Raw genomic sequence first — 21,366 nt, 5'->3', positions numbered from 1 at the left:
ATTAATTTGTAATGTGTTTCAGAGTTTGTGAATTTGTTTCATTAAATTGTAAATGTGTTTCAGAGTTTGTGAATTTGTTTAATTAAATTGTAAATGTGTTTCAGAGTTTGTGAATTTGTTTAATTAAATTGTAAATGTGTTTCAAAGTTTGTGAATTTGTTTCATTAATTTGTAATGTGTTTCAGAGTTTGTGAATTTGTTTCATTAAATTGTAAATGTGTTTCAGAGTTTGTGAATTTGTTTAATTAAATTGTAAATGTGTTTCAGAGTTTGTGAATTTGTTTCATTAAATTGTAAATGTGTTTCAAAGTTTGTGAATTTGTTTCATTAATTTGTAATGTGTTTCAGAGTTTGTGAATTTGTTTAATTAAATTGTAAATGTGTTTCAGAGTTTGTGAATTTGTTTCATTAAATTGTAAATGTGTTTCAGAGTTTGTGAATTTGTTTCATTAAATTGTAAATGTGTTTCAGAGTTTGTGAATTTGTTTCATTAAATTGTAAATGTGTTTCAGAGTTTGTGAATTTGTTTCATTAAATTGTAAATGTGTTTCAGAGTTTGTGAATTTGTTTCATTAAATTGTAAACTTGTTTTAGAGTTTGTGAATTCGTTTCATGAAATTGTAAAATGTGTTTTATAGTTTGTATATTTGTTTAATTGAATTGTAAATGTGTTTCATAGTTTGTGAATTTGTTTCATTAAATTTTAAATGTATTTCAGAGTTTGTGTATTTGTTTCATTACATTTTATTATTTTTCAAAGTTTGTGAATTTGTTCCACGAAAATAAAGGCTGGAGCCTTTCCCAGTTTCCTCGGGCGAGAGGCAGGGGACACCCTTAACAGGACACCCGTCTGTCGCAAGGCACACAAAGACACACAACCATTCACACACACACTCATACCTACTGACAATTACCCCAAGTCCCCCAATCTACTTATACTTATCAACTAATATGTTTTTGGACTGTGGGAGGAAACTGGAGTGCCCAGAGTTTGTGAATTTGTTTCATGAAATTATGAAATAGAGATTATTAACCTTCATTGTCATTCTCCACATCAACTCGGGTGCCATTTAATAAAAGTGCATGTTTTCCAGTTGTATGAAGAATGGAATAAACGTGGAATGTTGCGTGCATCCATCCAACAATAAACAACTGACGCTATCGACCCTTTGGCGGCCCTTGGTGGTCATAGTAGGATGTGTCCATCACTAACGATCCACGATGATCAATAATCAACTCTCACGTGTCCGTTACATGTGGTGGCCCAGTATGGATGTGATCTCGTGGTCAGGTTGAGCGACCAGTGACTCTCAGCTGCTGGTCTTTACTGAAGCCTTCAGGACCTTCATCCCAGCACGGACGACCTTGAGGTCCTCAGTGTATAGTAGCACCTAATGGGAGGTGGTGTTCTGCTCAAGGTCACCCTACTGGCTCACCGTGAAGACATGTGGATGGACTTGATGAGAAGACTATGTAACACAAACACTGGTTCAACACCCAGTCACACAAATAGTGTCTCACACATCTGTCTATGTATCTGTGTGTGTGTATCCGTGTGTAAGTAAGTAAGTCATTTTTATTTGTATAGCGCTTTTCCAGACCAGGGTCACAAAGCGCTTAAACAATCAAAACAATATTCAATAAAGTATATACTTTAAAGGTCAAGATAAAACAACAGGAGTTGATGTGTGTGTGTGTGTGTGTGTGTGTCTACGAGACCCTGGTATACGAGGACATTTTTAGAGTTTTATTTGAAACGTGACAAAAGAAAAATTGGGGGTTTTGGACACAAACATTAAAAAAGTTTCTTAGGGTCGAAAATCTAAGGTTTTGAAAAACAACAACAAATACAAACATGAAGTAAAAGTCTTCAGCCTGAGTGACTCGAGTGTAAATTCTATTCTTCTAAAAATCGTCTTGAAATTCGAGTTGAACACAAACACAAACTGAACCTCTGCTGTGTCAGCGACACAAACGTGTCAAGGTCATCAACACCAAAACAATGTTGCCGGGTCATGGTGAGCCTCCCGTCAATCAAATGACGCCACAGTCATCGGATGACGCGTGTTCTCCAGGAGGTGGTGCCGACGTCAGTTTTGGCACGTTTTGATGTCACTTCCTGTTCTTTTTACAAACAAAAGGTCTGCGTGAGGTTCCCGGTCCAGAGCGTTGACTTTGTCGGTGTCGGCCACTATAGCATGACACGTTGCAGTTCATAGCTTCACCTTAAGGGGGCGCCACAGCCGTTGGTTCTCAAAGGAAGGACTTTTAAATTAACTCGGGTTTGGCGGCGGCAGACGGAATGGCTCTGGACCGGACCTCAGCCAGGCTCAGCCCGGGGGGACCCGGGGCTCCACCTTCAGGGACAACTCGTACAGGGTGTCTTCATCCATGACCAGACTCTTGTCCAGCAGGAACTGGGTCACCTGCAGAACACGGAATGTTATAAGAAACCACCCGAGGTCCCCGGCACAGATGTCAGCAGAACCTTGGGCTGGTGCTCGATCCGGTACGGAGCCTGCTGGAACTGACGGATCTCTCTGATGATGTGTGAGATCTGGAATGAAGCAGCAGGGATGAGGTTCTGGTCTTCACCGACCCGACTTGGGACTCACCATCCTCATCTTGGAGAAGTTCACCAGACCTTCCTCTGTGAAGTTGGGGGTCCCCTCCTCGATGAAGGCCAGGTCGGTGAGGTACATGCCCAGGTATGGCACGCACGGAGGATTGCAGCTGCAAACACACACACACACACAGGTGAGCCTTGTGGGCGGAGTCATAGTCACAGTGAGTCCTACTTTTTCAGGGTCTCCCGCAGGTTCTTGAACCTTCCCTCGGAGGAGACGGTCTTCTGGAGCCGGTCCATCAGCGCCTTTGTCTGCAAGACACAGCAGGTGCTGAGGTTGTTGCCGTGGAGACGAGGGACGGGAGGCTCTCGCACCTGCTTGCAGACTTTGGCCCAGGTCTTCTTCAGCCTGTAGATGGCGCTGCGGTTGAGCGCCGACGTGATCTCCAGCACGCCGTTGTAGTTGTTGAGGCAGCGGCAGATGTCGGCGACCGCCAGCCACTTCTCTATGGACCCGGCCCGCGAGCCCACGTCCATGTGAGCCATGATCTGCGACGCCACCAGGTTGCTCATCTGTGGACGAGTCAAGGGTCACATGACGAGTCACATGACCACGTCGTCCGCTCACGTTGTTGAAGTGTTGACTCGTCTTCATGATGAACGGAGTCCTCTCAGTCTTGTCCATCTTCATCCAGCCCTGACCCAGGAACTCCCTGAACACACACACACACACACACACACACAAACGGGTCATCACAAGGGGAACTTTGACCTCAAGGAGGTCACTGAGGGTCACAGAGAGTTCCTAGGACTCACTCATATGGGATGCTGCGGAACACGATGTGGTCCAGGAGAGTGATCTGTTCTGCCAACTCCATCGCTGAGAGAGACTCGAAACACTCCACTTTACCCTCCGCCTGGACACACACACACACACATATGCACACACACACAGTGAGCATCACGACTCACTCACACACACACACACACTCAAGCAGACGATGAAGACTCACCACAATGAAGTGCAGCAGAGGACAATTCTTCTGTTGACCAGCAGGAGACAAAAAGTAATTTAGAAACTCATTGAATGGAAGTTTATCAGCGTCATCAGAATATTGAATGGTTGATTTTAACAATTTAAATGTTGAAACTTTCCATTTTTATATTTTAACTTGTTTTACAATTTTTTTTTTATTATTAATTAAATAATATTTATATTAAAAAAAATTGTTTGCTTGTTTTCAATTCCAATTATAAAAATAAATAAGTAAAATAAAGTGTTATTTAACGTAATATATACAATAAAATTTTAATTCATAGCCTTTAAATGAAATATAAAAATGCTGGTGCCAAAGTGCAACAGACGACACTACAAGAGTACAGAGCTACTCAATCGAACTTTCAACCAATCACATGACATTGTATGCGTGTCACATGATCGATGGGCTCAAGTAGCTTATTTGGAATTTCAACATCAAACTCTTTAAGTAAAAGAAAATCATTCATTTATTTAACATTTTTATTTTACATTACTTTCAATATAGAAATGATTGAATCCACTTTATTTATTTAACATTTTAATTAAACAACAAGAAAGTGAAATGTTAATTTCAACCATTCAATATTCTGATGCAACTGATCTGCACCATATCGTTTTGAATGTGCTTGTCTGACAGAGATGTTTGTGTGAGTCATACCAACTGCAAAATGTCTTCAATCCTCAGCTGTGTGTCATCTTGATCTTCTTGAGACAGAGCGCTAGGAACACACACACACACACACACACACACACAGACACACACAGAGCCTCAAAGGTCACCCTACATGTCTTACGCAACCTGTATCAGAGGTTGACAAAATTGAACCTGTGACTCACTTAAGGATGTTGCTGGTGGCCTTGCGCTCCTGAGGTAGAAGATCCGGGTCTTTCAGAACCTCCTCCAACAGACCCACCACACCAAGCTTCAGCTCCGAGTTCATTTCGAAGTCCTAGAGAGAGAGAGAGACACACTGATGTTTCACCTTCTCTAACGACTCGCCGACACCGTCGTCAAAGTTATTTTTTCATCGTCTTCACCAGCCAACAGAGCAGCAATCGTCTGGTACCACCTCACATGTGACTCTCATGGTCCTGAGTTGGTGTCATCAAGCCTCACCTGCGAGTGTTTGGAGACCCAGTGTCGCAGTACGTTGAGGACTCGGTTGGTCGCTGCCCTGCGGATGATGAATTCTTTGTCGCACGACCTCTCAGTGTTACTGAACGCTAAAAAACAAAACGCAATGTGTTAAATGCAAATGTGTGTTTGACTCTCCAAAACTGCCAAACTCACTCTGAGAGCTGCTGTGTCCTGCTGCCGCCGTGGCGATCGCGAACGCAGACGCCGGCGACACCGCACGAGAGTTTTCTCCTGAAGTGGCAGAAAATGGTGACACATCAGTGTGTGTATATAGGAGTGTGTGTCTGTGAGTGTGTACCTCCTGACTGTCGGTAGCGCATATGTCTGGGGGTGGAGGGTGAGCGGCTGGGAGACAGGTCACCTGGTTCACTGGTGGGAGGAGTCTCAGGAATAAACTTGTCCAGGGAAACTGACTCAAGAACGGCTGTGGAGAGAACGACAACTTCATCCTGCATCATGTTGACGACACCATCGCAAGTCAGTGGAGAAAACTAGAGCCTCAGAAATGCTCCTCTGTGACTGGGGGAAAATGTTCAGTAGCGTCTCTTGTAGTCATCGCTTCAGCCAACACCAGGGACATTCAGATAAAGGCCTTAAAGGTTTACTTGGGGCGACTGGGTATTCAGGTCGACACTTCTAAAGAGGATCCTTTCCGGTCCAACACCACGTCTGTCGGCTCTTAAACTACAACCGGCCCAAACACTCATTCACCTGCAGGACCAGTACGTTGACTTGCCGCCTCAGGGGGTTTTCAACAGGTTACAAAACACCTCCAGCTTTATCCCCAAGTCTTCAGTCACAGACTTTTTACTATGTTTCATTGAGTCTGCAAATGTCCCCGTTGAGATGTCTTTGTCTCCACAAAAGCCACGTCTTCACTTCTCTTTCATATGACAGATCGGTCGTTTTGGGTCTGTTGGTATTATCAGAGGGTCTCCACCTTCAGAATAATGTTAGTGAGTCCTACCCCGGCGTATGCTGCGCCTCAGCTTCCCGCAGAAGGCGTCGATGCGTGGAAGGTCCCCACTTAGATCATCGCCAGCTGGAAGACAGAGCTCAGGGGAACTGGGTCCACGACTAAGGTCCAAGGGAGCCTTGGTAATAGTCGGGGGCGGGGATGACGGGGTGAGGCTGGGGGAACGGGTGGTTGTGGCTGGAGGGTAAGAGAAGCCGGACGTGGGTCTGCTAGAACCCGGAGGCGGAGAAGAGATGGAGGGGCAGTGGCTGGAGGTGGGGGAGTTTGCAGCAGATGAGGAAGGGGTGGCAGACAGATCCAAGATCCCAACTTTGGGGCTGATCGGAGAATTCAGAGAGAGTTTGCGGGAATGTACCGGGGAAGACGTGCGAGAGGGGATGCAGAGTGGAGGAGGGGAGGAGAACTTCCGAAGAAGCCTGGGAGACTTGTTGTTCAAGGGGTCCGTCCCCCATGAGCTCTGGTTGGTGGCAAAGAAGAGCTCCAGTGACCTGGGGGACATGAAAACACATCTAAAGACCAGACAGTCTCACTGGTGTCAGGAGGAGGACTGAGTTTACTTGGACTGATCGATCGCCAGCTGAGTGATCTTCAGGCTGTAGTCGGGACACAGAGACATGATGGACAGACGGTCACATGACAGCTGCTCTATCCTGGACGCAGGAAGGAGAGCCGGGCCATAGCCATGGAGGCAGACCGATGGAGGTGGAGCCATGAAGTGAGGACACATGACAGACAATGATGAAGAGTCACAGTTGACAAGAGGTCACGGAATATCTTAGTGAAGTGACAGAAATAAATGGGGACCCAAAAATATTAAAGGGAAAGGGAGTTGATGGAGTTCAGGGACAGCAGGTGGGAATGGAACTGAGCTGAATGCATTCTGGAATGAAGAGTTGAGAAAGTCCAGTCACAGATAAGACGGATAAAAGTCCTGTACATTCATCGGATGTTGGTAAACAATTTCCCGAAGGAAACCTCCAGAGGGATCAATAAAGTTTATCTATCGATCTAAAGGTGCACGAGTACCTCATAGAGAAGCCTAGTTCTTAAGAAGGTTGAAGGTAAAGCTTTCCCACTATCTGAGAGGGAGTACAGGGAACCTGGTACCTGACAGGGATTGAAGGAGACCCAGTACCTTACCTTGGTTTAACACTAGAGTGGAATGTTGTCCCAGAAATCAGCCTTTTCTACCTATAAAACTCACAGGCCAGCCAATTGGCTGGAAAGCCCCTGTGGTGTGACAATGATCGCTTTGTTTACATAACAAAATTAGTGTTTCCAGTGGCTGGCATGTGGGTTTTATAGGTAAAACAGCAAAATTCTGGGACTTTTACTGTTATGGCGTTGTAGTACCTGACAGGTATGGAGGTAAAAGGCTTCTTGTAGATGTCGGCCAGCTTATCGATGACTACTGCGGCGGTGGTAAAGATTCTGTACGTGTGCAGGAACGTGTTCAGGAAGTCGATGGAAAGGAAGCGCAGGTCTGTCAAGCGCTCCAGCAGCCGCTCCACGCTGGCGTAGCGGATCTGAGGCACCTTGCAGGAGTTCAACGTTTTGCTGAAACAAATATCCACGTCGTCTTTGTGCAGTCGAGTGTCTGACCTTGAGGAGAACAAAGCATCAGCGCGTAACGTCTTCACATTTTCATTGCCGAGCATTGACGCTTCTTACTTGATCATGTGCGGCACTGAAACCGTGGAGTTCTCCTCGAACACACTGGTCATCAGACCGTTACAGCGGATGTTATCGATGCACTGAAAAAAAAAACAACAGAAGAAAATCAACAGAACAATACTTGCTAGTACTGAGGGCTCCGTCAGTGTACCTGACTGATGTCACTGGTCCAGGCCGCCTTCTCCTGGCGCGACGGGGCCAACAGGACAACAGAGTAGGGCTGACCATCTGTAGGCTCCACCACAATTTTAAATTCCAGGTGATTCAACCCCTGCCCTGCAGCATTGTCTAAAAAACACGAGAGAATGATAAGACTGTAAAGGTTTCTGGTTCAAGTCTCAAATGACGATGGGTCTTACAGTCTTCATCGCTGGCATCCAGTTCCTCGATCAGCGTGCACTCAATGAGACTCAGCGTCCCGCCTTGCTGCTTGCCAGATCACACGTTTGTTACGAGAGGCTTGAAGACAGTGGAGACATCGTCTCGCTTACTTTCAGTAGGTGAAGTTTCCCGCCAGATGTCCGTGTGCAGATCAGGAAGTGCTTGGTGAACAGGAAACACTGGCGTTCCCCTTCCTTCCTCAGGGACAGAGCACCCAACCGGACCTTGCTGAGCATGCCTCGCTCGCTACTGGATGGAAGCTGGATCAGAGAACCTGCACAGATTCATGGTTTCATTGGAGAAGACCCTGACCGCTGGTCTCTCACCTTGTCTGACGAAGGTCTGGCTGGTGTCCAGCAAGATGTCGCACCCCTCCACGATCATCCTCTCGATGGCCAAGTTTTTCCGAATGTTCTCTGTGTCGCTGACCTCGTCGTGCATCATCCTGACAAACACATCGTATCTTCGTCACCGAGGACATCCTTCCGTTACTCTGTTGACTCACTTGGACAGCTCCTCCAGCTTGGACTTGGCGAACTCCAGACTCTTGCGCTCAACGTGCTCGTGTGGGGTGTGTGCGAGCAGCTCGTGCAGCGTGATGATGTAACGAGGAATCTGCAAGACAGTCTTTGATAAGAACTTCTGAAGGACATTAACAGGCCAAGGTCCCCCCTCTGAAATCCAGCGAATTATCTCACCTGGAACATGGGGTACGTGAGGAAGGTCTCCAGCATCCTGCCTTCACAGGCAGCGTTGGTCTCGTACTGTTTGAGCAGCTTGTCGAAGTCTCGGTTCTGTTTGCAGTTGGCCAGAACCTGCAGACTGTACTGGTGGTTCCTCACAAACTCCTGGTAGATGTTGAGCATAGGTAGCAGGATGTCGAATAGGTCGGCTGCGAAAGGAGATTTGAGTTAAACCTGGACTTTATTCTAGTTCTGTTCTCACACCTGACAGGAGATACAGACTTACCCAGGACCAGCGTGGGCCAGTTGGCAATGCGAGCCTTCAGTCCCTGGTGGAAGATCTCATGCAGGAACATAATGGTCTCACTGCAGGGAAGAGGGTCAGCCTTGAGATGGAGCATCACACAGGGTTTTGCCATCATACCTGTTGAGGAAGATGCTGCTGACATCGTCATGACTGATGGGGGGCTTCTTGGAGCTTGCGGCCATTCTGAGAGGCCGCAGGAAGCAGTTGACCAGGATGGACAGCTGGTGAACATACTCGGTCTCCGTCTCCACCATGTTGAAGACGATCTGGTTCCTCTTCCTCATACTCTCGGCGTGTGGCGAGCAGATGTAGTCCTGCACGATGATCTTCCACTTCCTCCGACAGAGCCAGCCCCTCATGAAGCTCTGGACCTGGACCACAACACCAGTCACCACAACCACTAACCCCATTTTCCTCTCCACCATGTGCCCAGTTGCGAGGTATGACCCACCTTCTTGATCTTCTTAATGTCGGGGTCCTCCTCTTCCTGGTTGTTCTGCAGTGGCTGCAGTCGTTCTTTGGTTTTGTTCACCAGCAGAATCTGTCGACGGAGAACGAGCTCAGTTGGCCTGGACTGCAGCGCAGGAGGAAGATGTCTCACCTCTGCCTTCAGCCTCTCTATCTCCGTGTCCTGGTCCTCCAACTGCGTGCGGAGCTGGTTGGCGGCGATCTTCTCCGTCTCCATGATCTGCACGAGGTGAATGTACTTCTGCATCAGGATCTCACGCTCCACGATGATGTCGGAATAGCTGAGGAGGAAAAGAACGTGTCACATAAACCATCACCGTGTTCATCATCACCAGGTGGAAGTGATTCCTGCGATGAGCTCAGACTGGCCATAACATCACCACAAAAACACACCTGGCCTGCGTGATCAGCTCCACCCAATCGTTACAGTCTGACTCTTCGTCAGTTCGCAGCTCCAGAGGTTTCTGACCATCGTGACCGAAGACCACCAGGAAGTAGAACTGAGGAAGAAACACGCCATCATGTCATCATGTCGTCCAGCACTTTTGTTTACCAACACACATGAAGTGTGTTTGAGGGAAGAAAAAAGGAGGGATGGAGGAGAGACAGGGGAGGGATGGAAGAGAGATGGAGGAGAGACAGGGGAGGGATGGAGGAGAGATGGAGGAAAAGTGTTCACAGTGGTAATGATGTAACGGTTGCAAATGAGAGTCCAGAGCAGCTTACAGGCCTGTGTGTGTGTGCATGTGTGCATGTGTGTGCGTGTGTGTGTGTGTGTGTGTTCGGTTACATAACAGTATGAAAGCTGCTCTGAGCAGCAACAATGAGAGACACAGGGGGAGTGAGGGGGAGTGAGAGGGGAGTCCCGGTCATCCCTGTGTGTAGACGTGTGTAACACCCGCTGTAGTGAGCAAAGACTTTAGCAAAAGACCCGTGTTATCACAACAGATACGACACCAACTCACTATACACAAGAGCGACTCACTTTACACATCTGCGACTCACTATAAACGGCGGAAACTGACGTGTAAAGTGAGTCGCTGTCATGTACAAACAGTGACTCACTTACATGAAAGCGACTTACTATATACGACAGCGACTCACTATACATGACAGTGACTCACTATATACGACAGCGACTCACTATAAATGACAGTGACTCACTATATACGACAGCGACTCACTATACATGACAGTGACTCACTATATACGACAGCGACTCACTATATACGACAGCGACTCACTATACATGACAGTGACTCACTATATACGACAGCGACTCACTATAAATGACAGTGACTCACTAAATACGACAGTGACTCACTATATATGACAGCGACTCACTATATACGACAGCGACTCACTATACACGACAGCGACTCACTATACACGACAGCGACTCACTATACACGACAGCGACTCACTATATACGACAGTGACTCACTATATATGACAGCGACTCACTATATACGACAGCGACTCACTATATACGACAGCGACTCACTATATACGACAGTGACTCACTATATATGACAGCGACTCACTATATACGACAGCGACTCACTATATACGACAGCGACTCACTATACACGACAGCGACTCACTATACACGACAGCGACTCACTATACACGACAGCGACTCACTATACACGACAGCGACTCACTATATACAACAGCGACTCACTATATACGACAGCGACTCACTATATACATGACAGTTTCCGCCGTTTATAGTGAGTCGCAGATGTGTAAAGTGAGTCGCTCTTGTGTATAGTGAGTCTCTCTTGTGTATAGTGAGTCACAGATGTGTATAGTGAGTAGGTGTCGTATATGTTGTGAGTCGCCGTCATGTACGTGTAAAGTGAGTCGCTGTCATGTACAAACAGTGACTCACTATACATGAAAGCGACTTAGTATATACGACAGCGACTCACTATATACAACAGCGACTCACTATATACGACTTACTATATACGACAGCGACTCACTATAAATGACAGCGACTCACTATATACGACAGCGACTCACTATATACGACAGCGACTCACTATAAATGACAGCGACTCACTATATACGACAGCGACTCACTATATACGACAGCGACTCACTATATACGACAGCGACTCACTATAAATGACAGCGACTCACTATATACGACAGCGACTCACTATAAATGACAGTGACTCACTATATACGACAGCGACTCACTATATACGACAGCGACTCACTATAAATGACAGCGACTCACTATAAATGACAGCGACTCACTATATACGACAGCGACTCACTATATACGACAGCGACTCACTATAAATGACAGTGACTCACTATATATGACAGCGACTCACTATATACGACAGCGACTCACTATAAATGACAGCGACTCACTATATACGACAGCGACTCACTATATACGACAGCGACTCACTATATACGACAGCGACTCACTATATACGACAGCGACTCACTATATACGACAGCGACTCACTATATACGACAGCGACTCACTATAAATGACAGTGACTCACTATATACGACAGCGAATCACTATATACGACAGCGACTCACTATATACGACAGCGACTCACTATATACGACAGCGACTCACTATATACGACAGCGACTCACTATATACGACAGCGACTCACTATACATGACAGCGACTCACTATATACGACAGCGACTCACTATACACGACAGCGACTCACTATACACGACAGCGACTCACTATACACGACAGCGACTCACTATATACAACAGTGACTCACTATACACGACAGTGACTCACTATACACAACAGTGACTCGCTATATACAACAGTGACTCACTATACACAACAGTGACTCACTATATACAACAGTGACTCACTATACACAACAGTGACTCACTATATACAACAGTGACTCACTATACACGACAGTGACTCACTATATACAACAGTGACTCACTATACACGACAATGACTCACTATATGAAAGGGACTAACTATACTTCAAAGCGACTCACTATATACAACAGAGACTCACTATATGAAAGGGACTCACTATACTTGAAAGCGACTCATTATACACGACAGTGACTCACTATACACAACAGCGACTCACTATTTACGACAGCGACGTACTATAAATGACAGTGACTCAGTAAACACAGAAACGACTCACTATACAAAACAGTGACTCACTATACATGAAAGCGACTCACTATATACAACAGTGACTCACTATACATGAAAGCGACTCACTATACACAACAGTAACTCGCTATATACAACAGTGACTCACTATACACAACAGTGACTCACTATATACAACAGTGACTCACTATACACGACAATGACTCACTATATGAAAGGGACTAACTATACTTCAAAGCGACTCACTATATACAACAGAGAGTCACTATATGAAAGGGACTCACTATACTTGAAAGCGACTCATAATACACGACAGTGACTCACTATACATGACAGTGACTCAGTAAACACAAAAACGACTCACTATATACAACAGTGACTCACTATACACAACAGTGACTCACTATACATGAGAGTGACTCACTATACATGACAGTGACTCAGTAAACACAAAAACGACTCACTATATACAACAGTGACTCACTATACACAACAGTGACTCACTATACATGACAGTGACTCAGTAAACACAAAAACGACTCACTATATACAACAGTGACTCACTATACATGACAGTGACTCAGTAAACACAAAAACGACTCACTATATACAACAGTGACTCACTATACATGACAGTGACTCAGTAAACACAAAAACGACTCACTATACAAGAGTGACTCAACAAAAATAAAAAATAACTCAACAAACACAAACATGAATCAAAAAACAACACCACCACAAAGCACCTGAACCGGAAGTGTGAGGACGTAAACTCACCTGGGGCTTCTCTGGCGGCTCCCTGCTGACGGCGGGCACTTTGGTCGCGGGGACGCGCTCGCAGGTGCACCCCTCCAGCAGGTAGATCCCTGAAGGTCTGGAACTCTGCTCGTTCTCGAAGTAGAAGAGAAGGTTCTGGTAGAGCGCGAAGAACTTGTCGGCCCAGCGGCTGTTCTCCGCGGTCTTCTTGCTCAGCACGCCTCGCTTGGTGCCTTCTTTTCGCGCCACCACGGACAGGTAGAGGGCGTGACCCTCGTTGTAGCGAACACTCTTCTGCATCTCACCACACTTTTTTGGGGGGGTCTCAACTGTCTGGGTCGGCGGGTTCGGTCACATCCCGGGGCTCAGTCGATGCTCGTGGTTCCGGGCAGCGACCGGTAATCCGGGTTTATCCCGCCATCGCACACATCAAAGCTGCTGACCCGCGCCGCGCCGAGCGGGTCCACTCACGACGACATCACCCGAACTTTGGTGTCCACTCACGCACGCTCACTTCTGGTCCCCCACGCGAGTCGCAGCACGCCCTGGCGTCCGGAGCAGAACCAGAGACCCAAACAAGCGTCGAGTAGAGCCCGATCGGCGTAATCCGCTTTGACACCGATTTAAAGAGACAGGAGGATGCTGCGCGTCCATGCGCGCTCGTGTCCGCGAGGAGGGTGTGGGTTCAAATCCCAGAGCTGTCTCACTTCACTTCCAACTTCCGCACAGACACACGAATGCATCAGTGTTTCTATTTTTGTCCACGTTTCTGCCTGAACACACAAACAGATGTGCACATTGTGTTCGTGCGTGTGCACGTGCGTGGATGTTTGAACACGATACAAAAGTGTGGACCAGGACAACGTCAAATACTTCCAGGTTCTGTAGGACTCTTGTTGACCACTAGAGGGTGCCGTTTAATCTCAGAGGCTTCGACCCTCATTTGTTGTTTTTTTTATATTCTTTATTCTGATAATATTGTGTGTAATAATAGTATATTTTCATTTATTAATTTACAACCTTATTAAGTCATCTATTTTCATATTTGTACCTTTTACCATTTATTTGGTTTATTTAATTACTACACTTCTATTTATTCTTTTTTTTATTATTATTTGTTTTATTCATTCATTTTAATTATGAAATTTCATTTTGGTATACGACCAATGTGTGAAATGTATTTTTTGTTACTTGTTAACATAAAACACAATGTTGTACTTTCAACAAAACATACAAGGCTACAAAGCCGTGTCCGTCTTGAGTTTATTGATAAAAACAGTTTATAAAATCATAAAAGTTCCAAAGACTATTATTTACAGGATTAAAACATTCTCTCATAAAATAAAAGTGGCGTCATCAGTAGGATGTACGACACTAGAGGACATGAAGTAGAACTTCTCCAGGACCTTTTCCTGGTTTGTCTTGAAGTCTTGTTTCATGTTAAAAAAGATAAAAGCTCATTGATGTCCAAGGACGGCTCCTCCCGCAGGTCATGTGACGCTTCAGCCACCGCGGTCGAAGTCGGCGACCATCTTCTTGATGTGGTTGAGTTTGGCCTTCAGGTATTTGCAGCGTCGCTTCCTTGTCTGGTAGTCGGCGGACTGCAGGAGACAAGTCACAGGTTCATCTACGTCTCAATCACCACTAGAAATTTGAGCAGTAATGGCAACATTGGACATCAAAGTGATTTTCTCTGTACACGGTTATGTCGAATAAAACGGAAATTCCATCAGAATATTGGATGTGTGAATTAAACTTTTTTTAAATCCAATAATTTGTTCATGAAGGTTGACATTTTTACACATTTTAAGATGAAAAAAAACAAACATTTACATACATTTTTAATATTCTAATTCCAATTATTTAAAAATAAGTTTGCTAAATTAAACAAAGTTTTAGCCTTTTATAATAAGTTGAATTAAGCTGCTCGGTACTTTTTTGTTATCCTCTGCAGTTACTATGATACCACCATCCTTTTATGCAATACAAGGCTATGAATAAAATTAAAGAGTTATATTCTAATTACAATACAAAAAAAAAGTGTAAAATATTAAATTTTGAAAATATACAAATTGTTGAATTGAATAATCTAATAAAAAGTAATTTAAGTGCTTGAAAAAAAACAAAAAACTTCAACATTTGGGAAATTATAAATTCAATAATTAAAATTTCTAATATACTACTATAGGCAATAGGGCTGTAAGTAAGTAGCAACTTATCTCACGATACATTTTGATACACTTAGATACAATAAGGGTTTGGGGAACAATGCATTTTATTGAAAACAAAATATGCCAAAAAATCAGCTTTAAAAGCATCTCTCCTCATCCTCAGTCATCGCTGCAATTTTATGAGATTTTATTGTTCCTTTACCTACTTACTTGAGCTGTGGAGGAAATAATGACTGCTGCTATCTAGTGGCCGAAAGTGTAATTGCAACACCAAAATACTCAACTCGAAAATTTCTTGATTGTGCAAACAAATTATTAATTATTTTATTTACAAACACTCAATTGGATATATGAACCAACAAAAATCTATGATAAAAATAGATAATTTAATTTTTTTTTCTTTGATAAAAAATGCTGTATAACTAATAGGCAAGCTCTGGGACACAAGTCAACGCTAAGCTTTTTTTCTTTGTTAGTGGACAGAGTGCGAAGATTCAACATTGAAACAAGCTTCCCTGCACACTTGAACGACCGAGAGGCGCTGAATGATATAAACTCACCTTCTTACGCTCCTTTATCCTGTTGTAGGCGTCCAGAGCGTCCTGGAAGGAAAGAAGCAAAGAGAATATCAACAATCGCCATTGTTATATATAGAAGTGTGTCATCAAAATATTGAATGGTTTTAACATTAAACAATTTTTTTCAATAATCAAATTTAAACTTTTTTTCATTGAAAGGTGGATATTTTTCCAACAATTTGATTTAAGATGTTAGATATTTTCGAAATGAATGCGATTTCTATTTTCATTTAATTTCAATGACTGAAAAAAACCCACTCAATACTCCGAGGGCTGATCTACTGCCATATCATCGTGTCTCTCACCAGGTACTGTGGACTTCCCTCCGCCAGCTCGTCCAGTTCCCGATCTGTCTCCGCCAGACTCTTGTTGATGGAATCCAGCTCCGCCTGCAGGTCCTTGTACTCGCCGTGCTCGCGGTCGAACTCACGCTTGTAGTCGTTGCGCTCCTGCTCGTTCCTGATCGTGGGGAACTCGCTGTGGAAAGGGATGATGTCATCAACCTGCGACAGGGGGGACACGCCGTAGAAGAGAGTCGCACCTGTAGAAGTCGTCGTCGTCGTCCAGCTCGTCTCCGGACGAGGCGTAGTCCGTGTCGTAGTCCTGGCCGTCGGTGCGCCGTGGTCGCCCGGGGCGCCGCCTGTTGGGTCGGCTGTTGGGTCGGCTGTTGGAGCTCGGGGCCTCGGAGTTGCTGTAGGGGGCGCTCTGGCGCAGAGGGGCTGCCTCCTCCATCACCGGCCTTCAAGAGCCACGAAAAAAAAGTTGTGTTTTTGGTGCTGACATGACAGTAAGGTGTGAAGTAATTCTAAAGGTGTGCAATGCTCAGGCGGTGTCGACTCTTCGAGTCGGACGAGTCTGAACCCGTCGGAAAAATGTGGCCTCGGGTTCAGTCACACAACAGCCTGGTCTAGTCACATGACGTGGTCAGGAATGATGCCTCTGCTGCCCCCTGCAGGATTGACTCACTGTGGCGTGTAGTTGTACGGAGGTTTGTCGTAGTTGCTGTCGTCGTCCAGGTGACTCCTGGAGCTTCGCAGCTTCTCGGGGAAGTCCGACATGGGAAGATCGTCCCCAGGAGCCGACACAGTGTTTACCTGCGACAAGAAAATGTCACAAAAAAAAAAAGAATCAATAAATCGGAGAAACTTTCAGAACCAAGGTACAGATGACATGTGTATTCATGTATATTAGTGCCATAAAAATATTGAATGGTTGAATAGTTTGACATTTTTGATTGAATTAAAACTATATATTTCGATATTTAAAAAGGGTATCAATTTAAAATGACTGAATTTTAAAATTATTATTGGATAATATTGAATCATCATAAAAATAGAAGAGTTTTTAAATTAAAAAAAACCAAATTCAACCTTTCAATAAAGAAATTAAAGTATTCAGATAATAATTAAATGTTAAAAAACTTGAATAAAAGAAGAATAAAAATGAAATTCGAGTTTCAACATTTTGATGCGTGTTCTTGCGATTTCTTGCACGTGAACATGCTTTGATGTTCCTCCTCCAGGAGCGTCCTACCTGTGCAGGTGACTGTGCGTTTCGACTGAGGCGACAGTGAAACTCTAGATCTAACCACACCTTGAAATTCCCCTCCCCCGCGCCTCCCTTCCCTCCCCCCCTCTGGTGTCACCCAACTGGTCGGACCACTCGGTCGGTAGCGCCTGCAGACGTTTCCAGTCTGAACACAGATCCTGTGACACAATCCGAGCTAAACCTTTGCGAGGGAGACTCACTGGTTCTAATTCTAGACTCACCCACGCCTCCACGTCCTGGGGTGGCTCCATATCGTCCACCACCTTCACCCGCCGCCACAGGATGTTGCTCTTGCCGTAGCTCTGGATCTTCTTGCGCGTTTTCAGGGCGAAGACCAGCATGATGATCAGAGCTATGGTGACCAGGAACCCGAACACGATGGCGATGGCCTGGAAGGACACGGACTCAGTGGTCATGCGGGGTCGGAGAAAAAGGCCGGCGTGGCGGGCTCACCTCCTGCGGCTCCACCACGCAGTAGTGGTACAGGTACTGGTTGACGAACATGCCGGGCGCCTGCGGCTGCTGGTACTGGGCGCAGAGTCCCGCTATCTGGCTGCCGTAGGCCGAGCCGGACGACTGGGCCATGGGGTTGACGGCGATGAGGTAGACGATGGTGGCGACCATCATGAGCAGCGCCAGGATGGCGCACACGATGATGACGGCCAGGTAGAAGCGGCGACTCTCCGACAGGCTCTGGTGAGACACCACGATGATGAAGATCACCAGCGCCGCGATGAAGGTGATGGCCGCCATGGCGATGATGAAGCCTTTGCCTTTACGCGGGTCGTTGTAGTTCCCGCCGATCCCGCCGTAGCCATAGCTGTTCCCGGATCCGTAGGCGCCGCCGCCGCCATAGGTGCCGCCGCCGTACGCGCCGCCGTACGCGCCGCCGCCGCCGTACGCACCACCTCCATAAGTGCCGCCGTACGATCCGCCGTATCCGCCCATCCCGCCGAAGCCGGACAGCGCCCCCTGCGTGTCGTGCGCGAGCGTGGAGGCCACGCAGGCGAAGATGGCCACGCACAGCACGATGGCGATGGCGGCCATTATCTTCATGATCCCCGGCGGAGACGTCCACTTGTAGAAGTGCTGGAACTCGTCGTCGGGGTAGTAGGAGTAGGCGGGCTGGGGAGGCGGGACACTGCGGGGACAGAACCGAAAAGTTAGTTTGTCCACGCTTGACCACGGGCCAAAGATGGCCGCTCGCTAACCCACACGAAGGTCACGAGTCGTTATCACCAACAATTCTTTGACCCCGAAACTTAAATGTAGAACAACCACAGCAATAAAGGTGAAACTGATTCGGCCCGAAAATGCCGAAAAGAGTTTCTAGTTTTTTAAGCTTTAAACGTTTTTTTTTTTCTTCCTGCCTGAACGTCATAAACTTCCTCAAAAAAAACAAAACAATTCTGAGCAGCAGGTTCATGACTGGACGCGCTCTGTGACCTCGACTGAAATTGATTGACAGGTCAGGTAGATGAGACGGTTTCTAAAAGGTTCTGAAGGTTCGGATCAAACGATCTACAGACAGAATCACCGTCGATGCAACAGTTCAACACTCACTAGCCGTCGTCCTCGTAGGGCGGCGGACTCCCGACGGGTCCGGATGACATCGCTGCGGGTTCTGCGGTTCCGTGAGCGGGATCGATGTTGAGTCGTCCGGAACCAGAATTGTGATGAAGCAGCAAGAGTGTCCTGGTACAAACACGACCACACCTGCTGCGGCTCCTCCTTCCACAGGTGTCGTTGTCCCGCCCCCCCCCACTCACCCCCCTTAAAAGACGCAGGTATTTTTTTTTTTTAAGCAGCAGGTATCTCTTTACACAACAACATCCCTGTGACGTCACGGATTCACGATTATTGGCGGACGCCCTCGGGAGTCACCTGAAGTAATAATTCAACTTCCAGGGAAATTAAAAAAAATATGTACAAAATGTGTTACTTTTTATTCACTAAATAAAATTAATTTATATATTATATTATATATTTGACAAAACCGCAAACTTTAACCGGACACCGAGAACGGATGACGTCATCCAGACCTGCATCACCTGAACGACTGAGAACAACAACGTAAGCATGTTTTACATTTTTGCTGCAGGAGTCATAGCGCTGTGAAGCAAACAGGAAACGGAAACACATTTTTTACTTTCGTTTATTTATACCAGGAAATCAATTAAGATAAAAAATATATATACATACAAAAAACATATATCTTGAAACTTTTATTGATGGACCGTCGAGATAATTTTTGCGAAATATACTTTGTCAAAGAATCAAACTCAAGCATCTTCCACTGATGAAGTATTGTTGCAGGAAGTTGTGTCTTCAAGGAAGGAAAGTAGTGTGTTTACGGAAGTACTAAGATGGGAAGTATTTATTTAAGGAATAACTTAGATAGGAAGTAGTTGGTTTAAGGAAGTACTAAGATGGGAAGTAGTGTTTAAGGAACTACTTAGATGGAAAGTAGTGTGTTTACGGAAGTACTAAGATGGGAAGTATTTATTTAAGGAAGAACTTAGATAGGAAGTAGTTGGTTTAAGGAAGTACTAAGATGGGAAGTATTTATTTAAGGAAGAACTTAGATAGGAAGTAGTTGGTTTAAGGAAGTAATAAGATGGGAAGTAGTGTTTAAGGAAGTACTAAAAAGGGAGGTAGTGTTTAAGAAAGTACCAAGATGGGAAGTAGTGTGTTTAAGTAAGTACTAAGATGGGAAGTAGTGTTTAGGGAAGTACAAAAATGGGAAGTAGTGTTTAAGGAAGTACCATATGGGAATTGGCATGTTTAAGAAAGGACTAAGATAGGAAGTCATTATTTTAAGGAAGTACTAAGATGGGAAGGATTTATTTAAGGAGGTACTTTTATGGGAAGTAGTGTTTAAGGAAGTACTAAGTTGGAAAGTATTATTTTGGAAGGAAGTACTAAAACGGGAAGTATTTATTTAAGGAAGTACTAAGATTGTAAGTAGTGTGTTTTATGAAGTACTGAGAAGGAAAGTAGCTAAACATTTGCTTGTGGTTACAGCGTCTTGAAATGAAGGAACATATGTTGGAGGTCGTAGCCTCGTCTGAAAATGAAGAACAATCAAAAGTCTGTGGAACTCTGCTTTGGTCTCGGCTGCTTCAGTCGTAGCAGTCATTCCACTCCATGACTTTGTCGTACTCCTGGATCTTCTGCTTGATGTGGGACAGTTTACTCTTCAGGTACTCGCAGCGCTCCTTCTTCTCCAGGAAGGTGGGGTCCTGCAGCAGGTCCAAAAGAACCAAACAAGAACATGTCAGAACATCTGAGCTTTTGTTTGGATCATGAACCAAACTTTCCTCCCATTTCAACGCATTCCCCACGACCTTCAGTCTTACTTCTTATGATGAGTATGATGAAGAGTCATAATAAAAGAATAATGGAGATGGATAATGATGAAGATGATGAAGATAGATGATGATGAAGAGTAAGGATGAAGAGGAGTGAGGATGATGGAGATGATGTAGAGTGAGGATGATGAAGATGTTGAAAAATAAGGATGATAAAGATAGATGATGATGAAGAGTGAGGATGATGAAGATTATAAAAAGTGAGGATGATGAAGATGATGAAGGGTGATGATGATGAAGATGTTGAAGAGTGATGATGATGAAGATGTTGAAAAATAAGGATGATAAAGATAGATGATGATGAAGAGTGAGGATGATGAAGATTATAAAAAGTGAGGATGATGAAGATGTTGAAGAGTGATGATGATGAAGATGAAGATGTTAAAGAGTGATGATGATGAAGATGTTGAAGAGTGATGATGATGAAGATTATACAAAGTGATGATGATGAAGATGATGAAGGGTGATGATGATGAAGATTATACAAAGTGAGGATGATGAAGATGATGAAGGGTGATAATGATGAAGATGTTGAAGAGTGATGATGATGAAGATGAAGATGTTGAAGAGTGAT

General features: G+C 45.0%; 3 protein-coding genes across 10 annotated transcripts in view; all 3 read right to left on the bottom strand.

Annotated features, from left to right (window-relative positions):
- Window positions 1–1,733: 1,733 nt before the first annotated feature.
- rasgrf2a (Ras protein-specific guanine nucleotide-releasing factor 2a) lies at window positions 1,734–13,623 on the bottom strand (the record flags this gene model as incomplete). Its single annotated transcript, XM_087790867.1, is given in 29 exon segments — window positions 1,734–2,426; window positions 2,489–2,557; window positions 2,616–2,733; window positions 2,799–2,878; window positions 2,942–3,139; window positions 3,195–3,279; window positions 3,383–3,483; window positions 3,580–3,609; window positions 4,264–4,324; window positions 4,443–4,555; window positions 4,723–4,829; window positions 4,897–4,974; window positions 5,042–5,167; window positions 5,711–6,207; window positions 6,277–6,369; window positions 7,073–7,321; window positions 7,391–7,473; window positions 7,545–7,681; window positions 7,753–7,819; window positions 7,885–8,048; window positions 8,101–8,219; window positions 8,280–8,389; window positions 8,473–8,666; window positions 8,744–8,823; window positions 8,882–9,135; window positions 9,216–9,305; window positions 9,366–9,513; window positions 9,626–9,732; window positions 13,146–13,623. Coding segments are annotated over 29 exon segments (3,933 nt in total). The 3' UTR covers window positions 1,734–2,330.
- A 747-nt stretch (window positions 13,624–14,370) lies between these two features.
- On the bottom strand, window positions 14,371–19,145 carry oclna (occludin a). The gene is made up of 8 exons (XM_087790862.1): window positions 18,985–19,145; window positions 17,875–18,562; window positions 17,643–17,810; window positions 16,840–16,967; window positions 16,415–16,612; window positions 16,179–16,350; window positions 15,856–15,897; window positions 14,371–14,725 (listed from the first exon to the last, which is right to left on the bottom strand). Exons 1-8 carry the CDS (start codon window positions 19,032–19,034, stop codon window positions 14,627–14,629), a joined length of 1,545 nt encoding a protein of 514 aa, XP_087646988.1. The 5' UTR covers window positions 19,035–19,145; the 3' UTR covers window positions 14,371–14,626.
- Window positions 19,146–19,558: 413 nt separating this feature from the next.
- The window catches only part of marveld2a (MARVEL domain containing 2a), a 6,683-nt gene continuing 4,875 nt past the window's right edge, over window positions 19,559–21,366 (bottom strand). For all 8 annotated transcript variants that reach the window (XM_087790854.1, XM_087790856.1, XM_087790859.1 and 5 more), the window contains one exon: window positions 19,559–20,663. In XM_087790854.1, coding sequence (XP_087646980.1) covers window positions 20,544–20,663 — 120 coding nt within the window. In that variant the 3' untranslated portion in view covers window positions 19,559–20,543. The remainder of the gene's footprint in view (window positions 20,664–21,366) is intronic.

Source organism: Callionymus lyra, chromosome 5, assembly GCF_982586985.1.
Source record: "Callionymus lyra chromosome 5, fCalLyr1.hap1.1, whole genome shotgun sequence".
Classification (NCBI taxonomy): domain Eukaryota; kingdom Metazoa; phylum Chordata; class Actinopteri; order Syngnathiformes; family Callionymidae; genus Callionymus; species Callionymus lyra.
The sequence above is the reverse complement of the archived record's forward strand: the minus strand, read 5'-3'. Positions and strand labels throughout refer to the sequence as shown.

What these genes read in the sequence shown, in the direction of transcription:
- oclna (XM_087790862.1), bottom strand. Translation starts at nt 19,034, where the DNA reads ATGTCATCCGGACCCGTCGGGAGTCCGCCGCCCTACGAGGACGACGGC. An exon ending in GACGACGACGACTTCTACAG is followed by an intron (nt 16,351 to 16,414) that starts GTGCGACTCTCT and finishes CCCTTTCCACAG; the next exon opens with CGAGTTCCCCACGATCAGGA. An exon ending in GGATAAAGGAGCGTAAGAAG is followed by an intron (nt 14,726 to 15,855) that starts GTGAGTTTATAT and finishes TGTCTCCTGCAG; the next exon opens with TCCGCCGACTACCAGACAAG.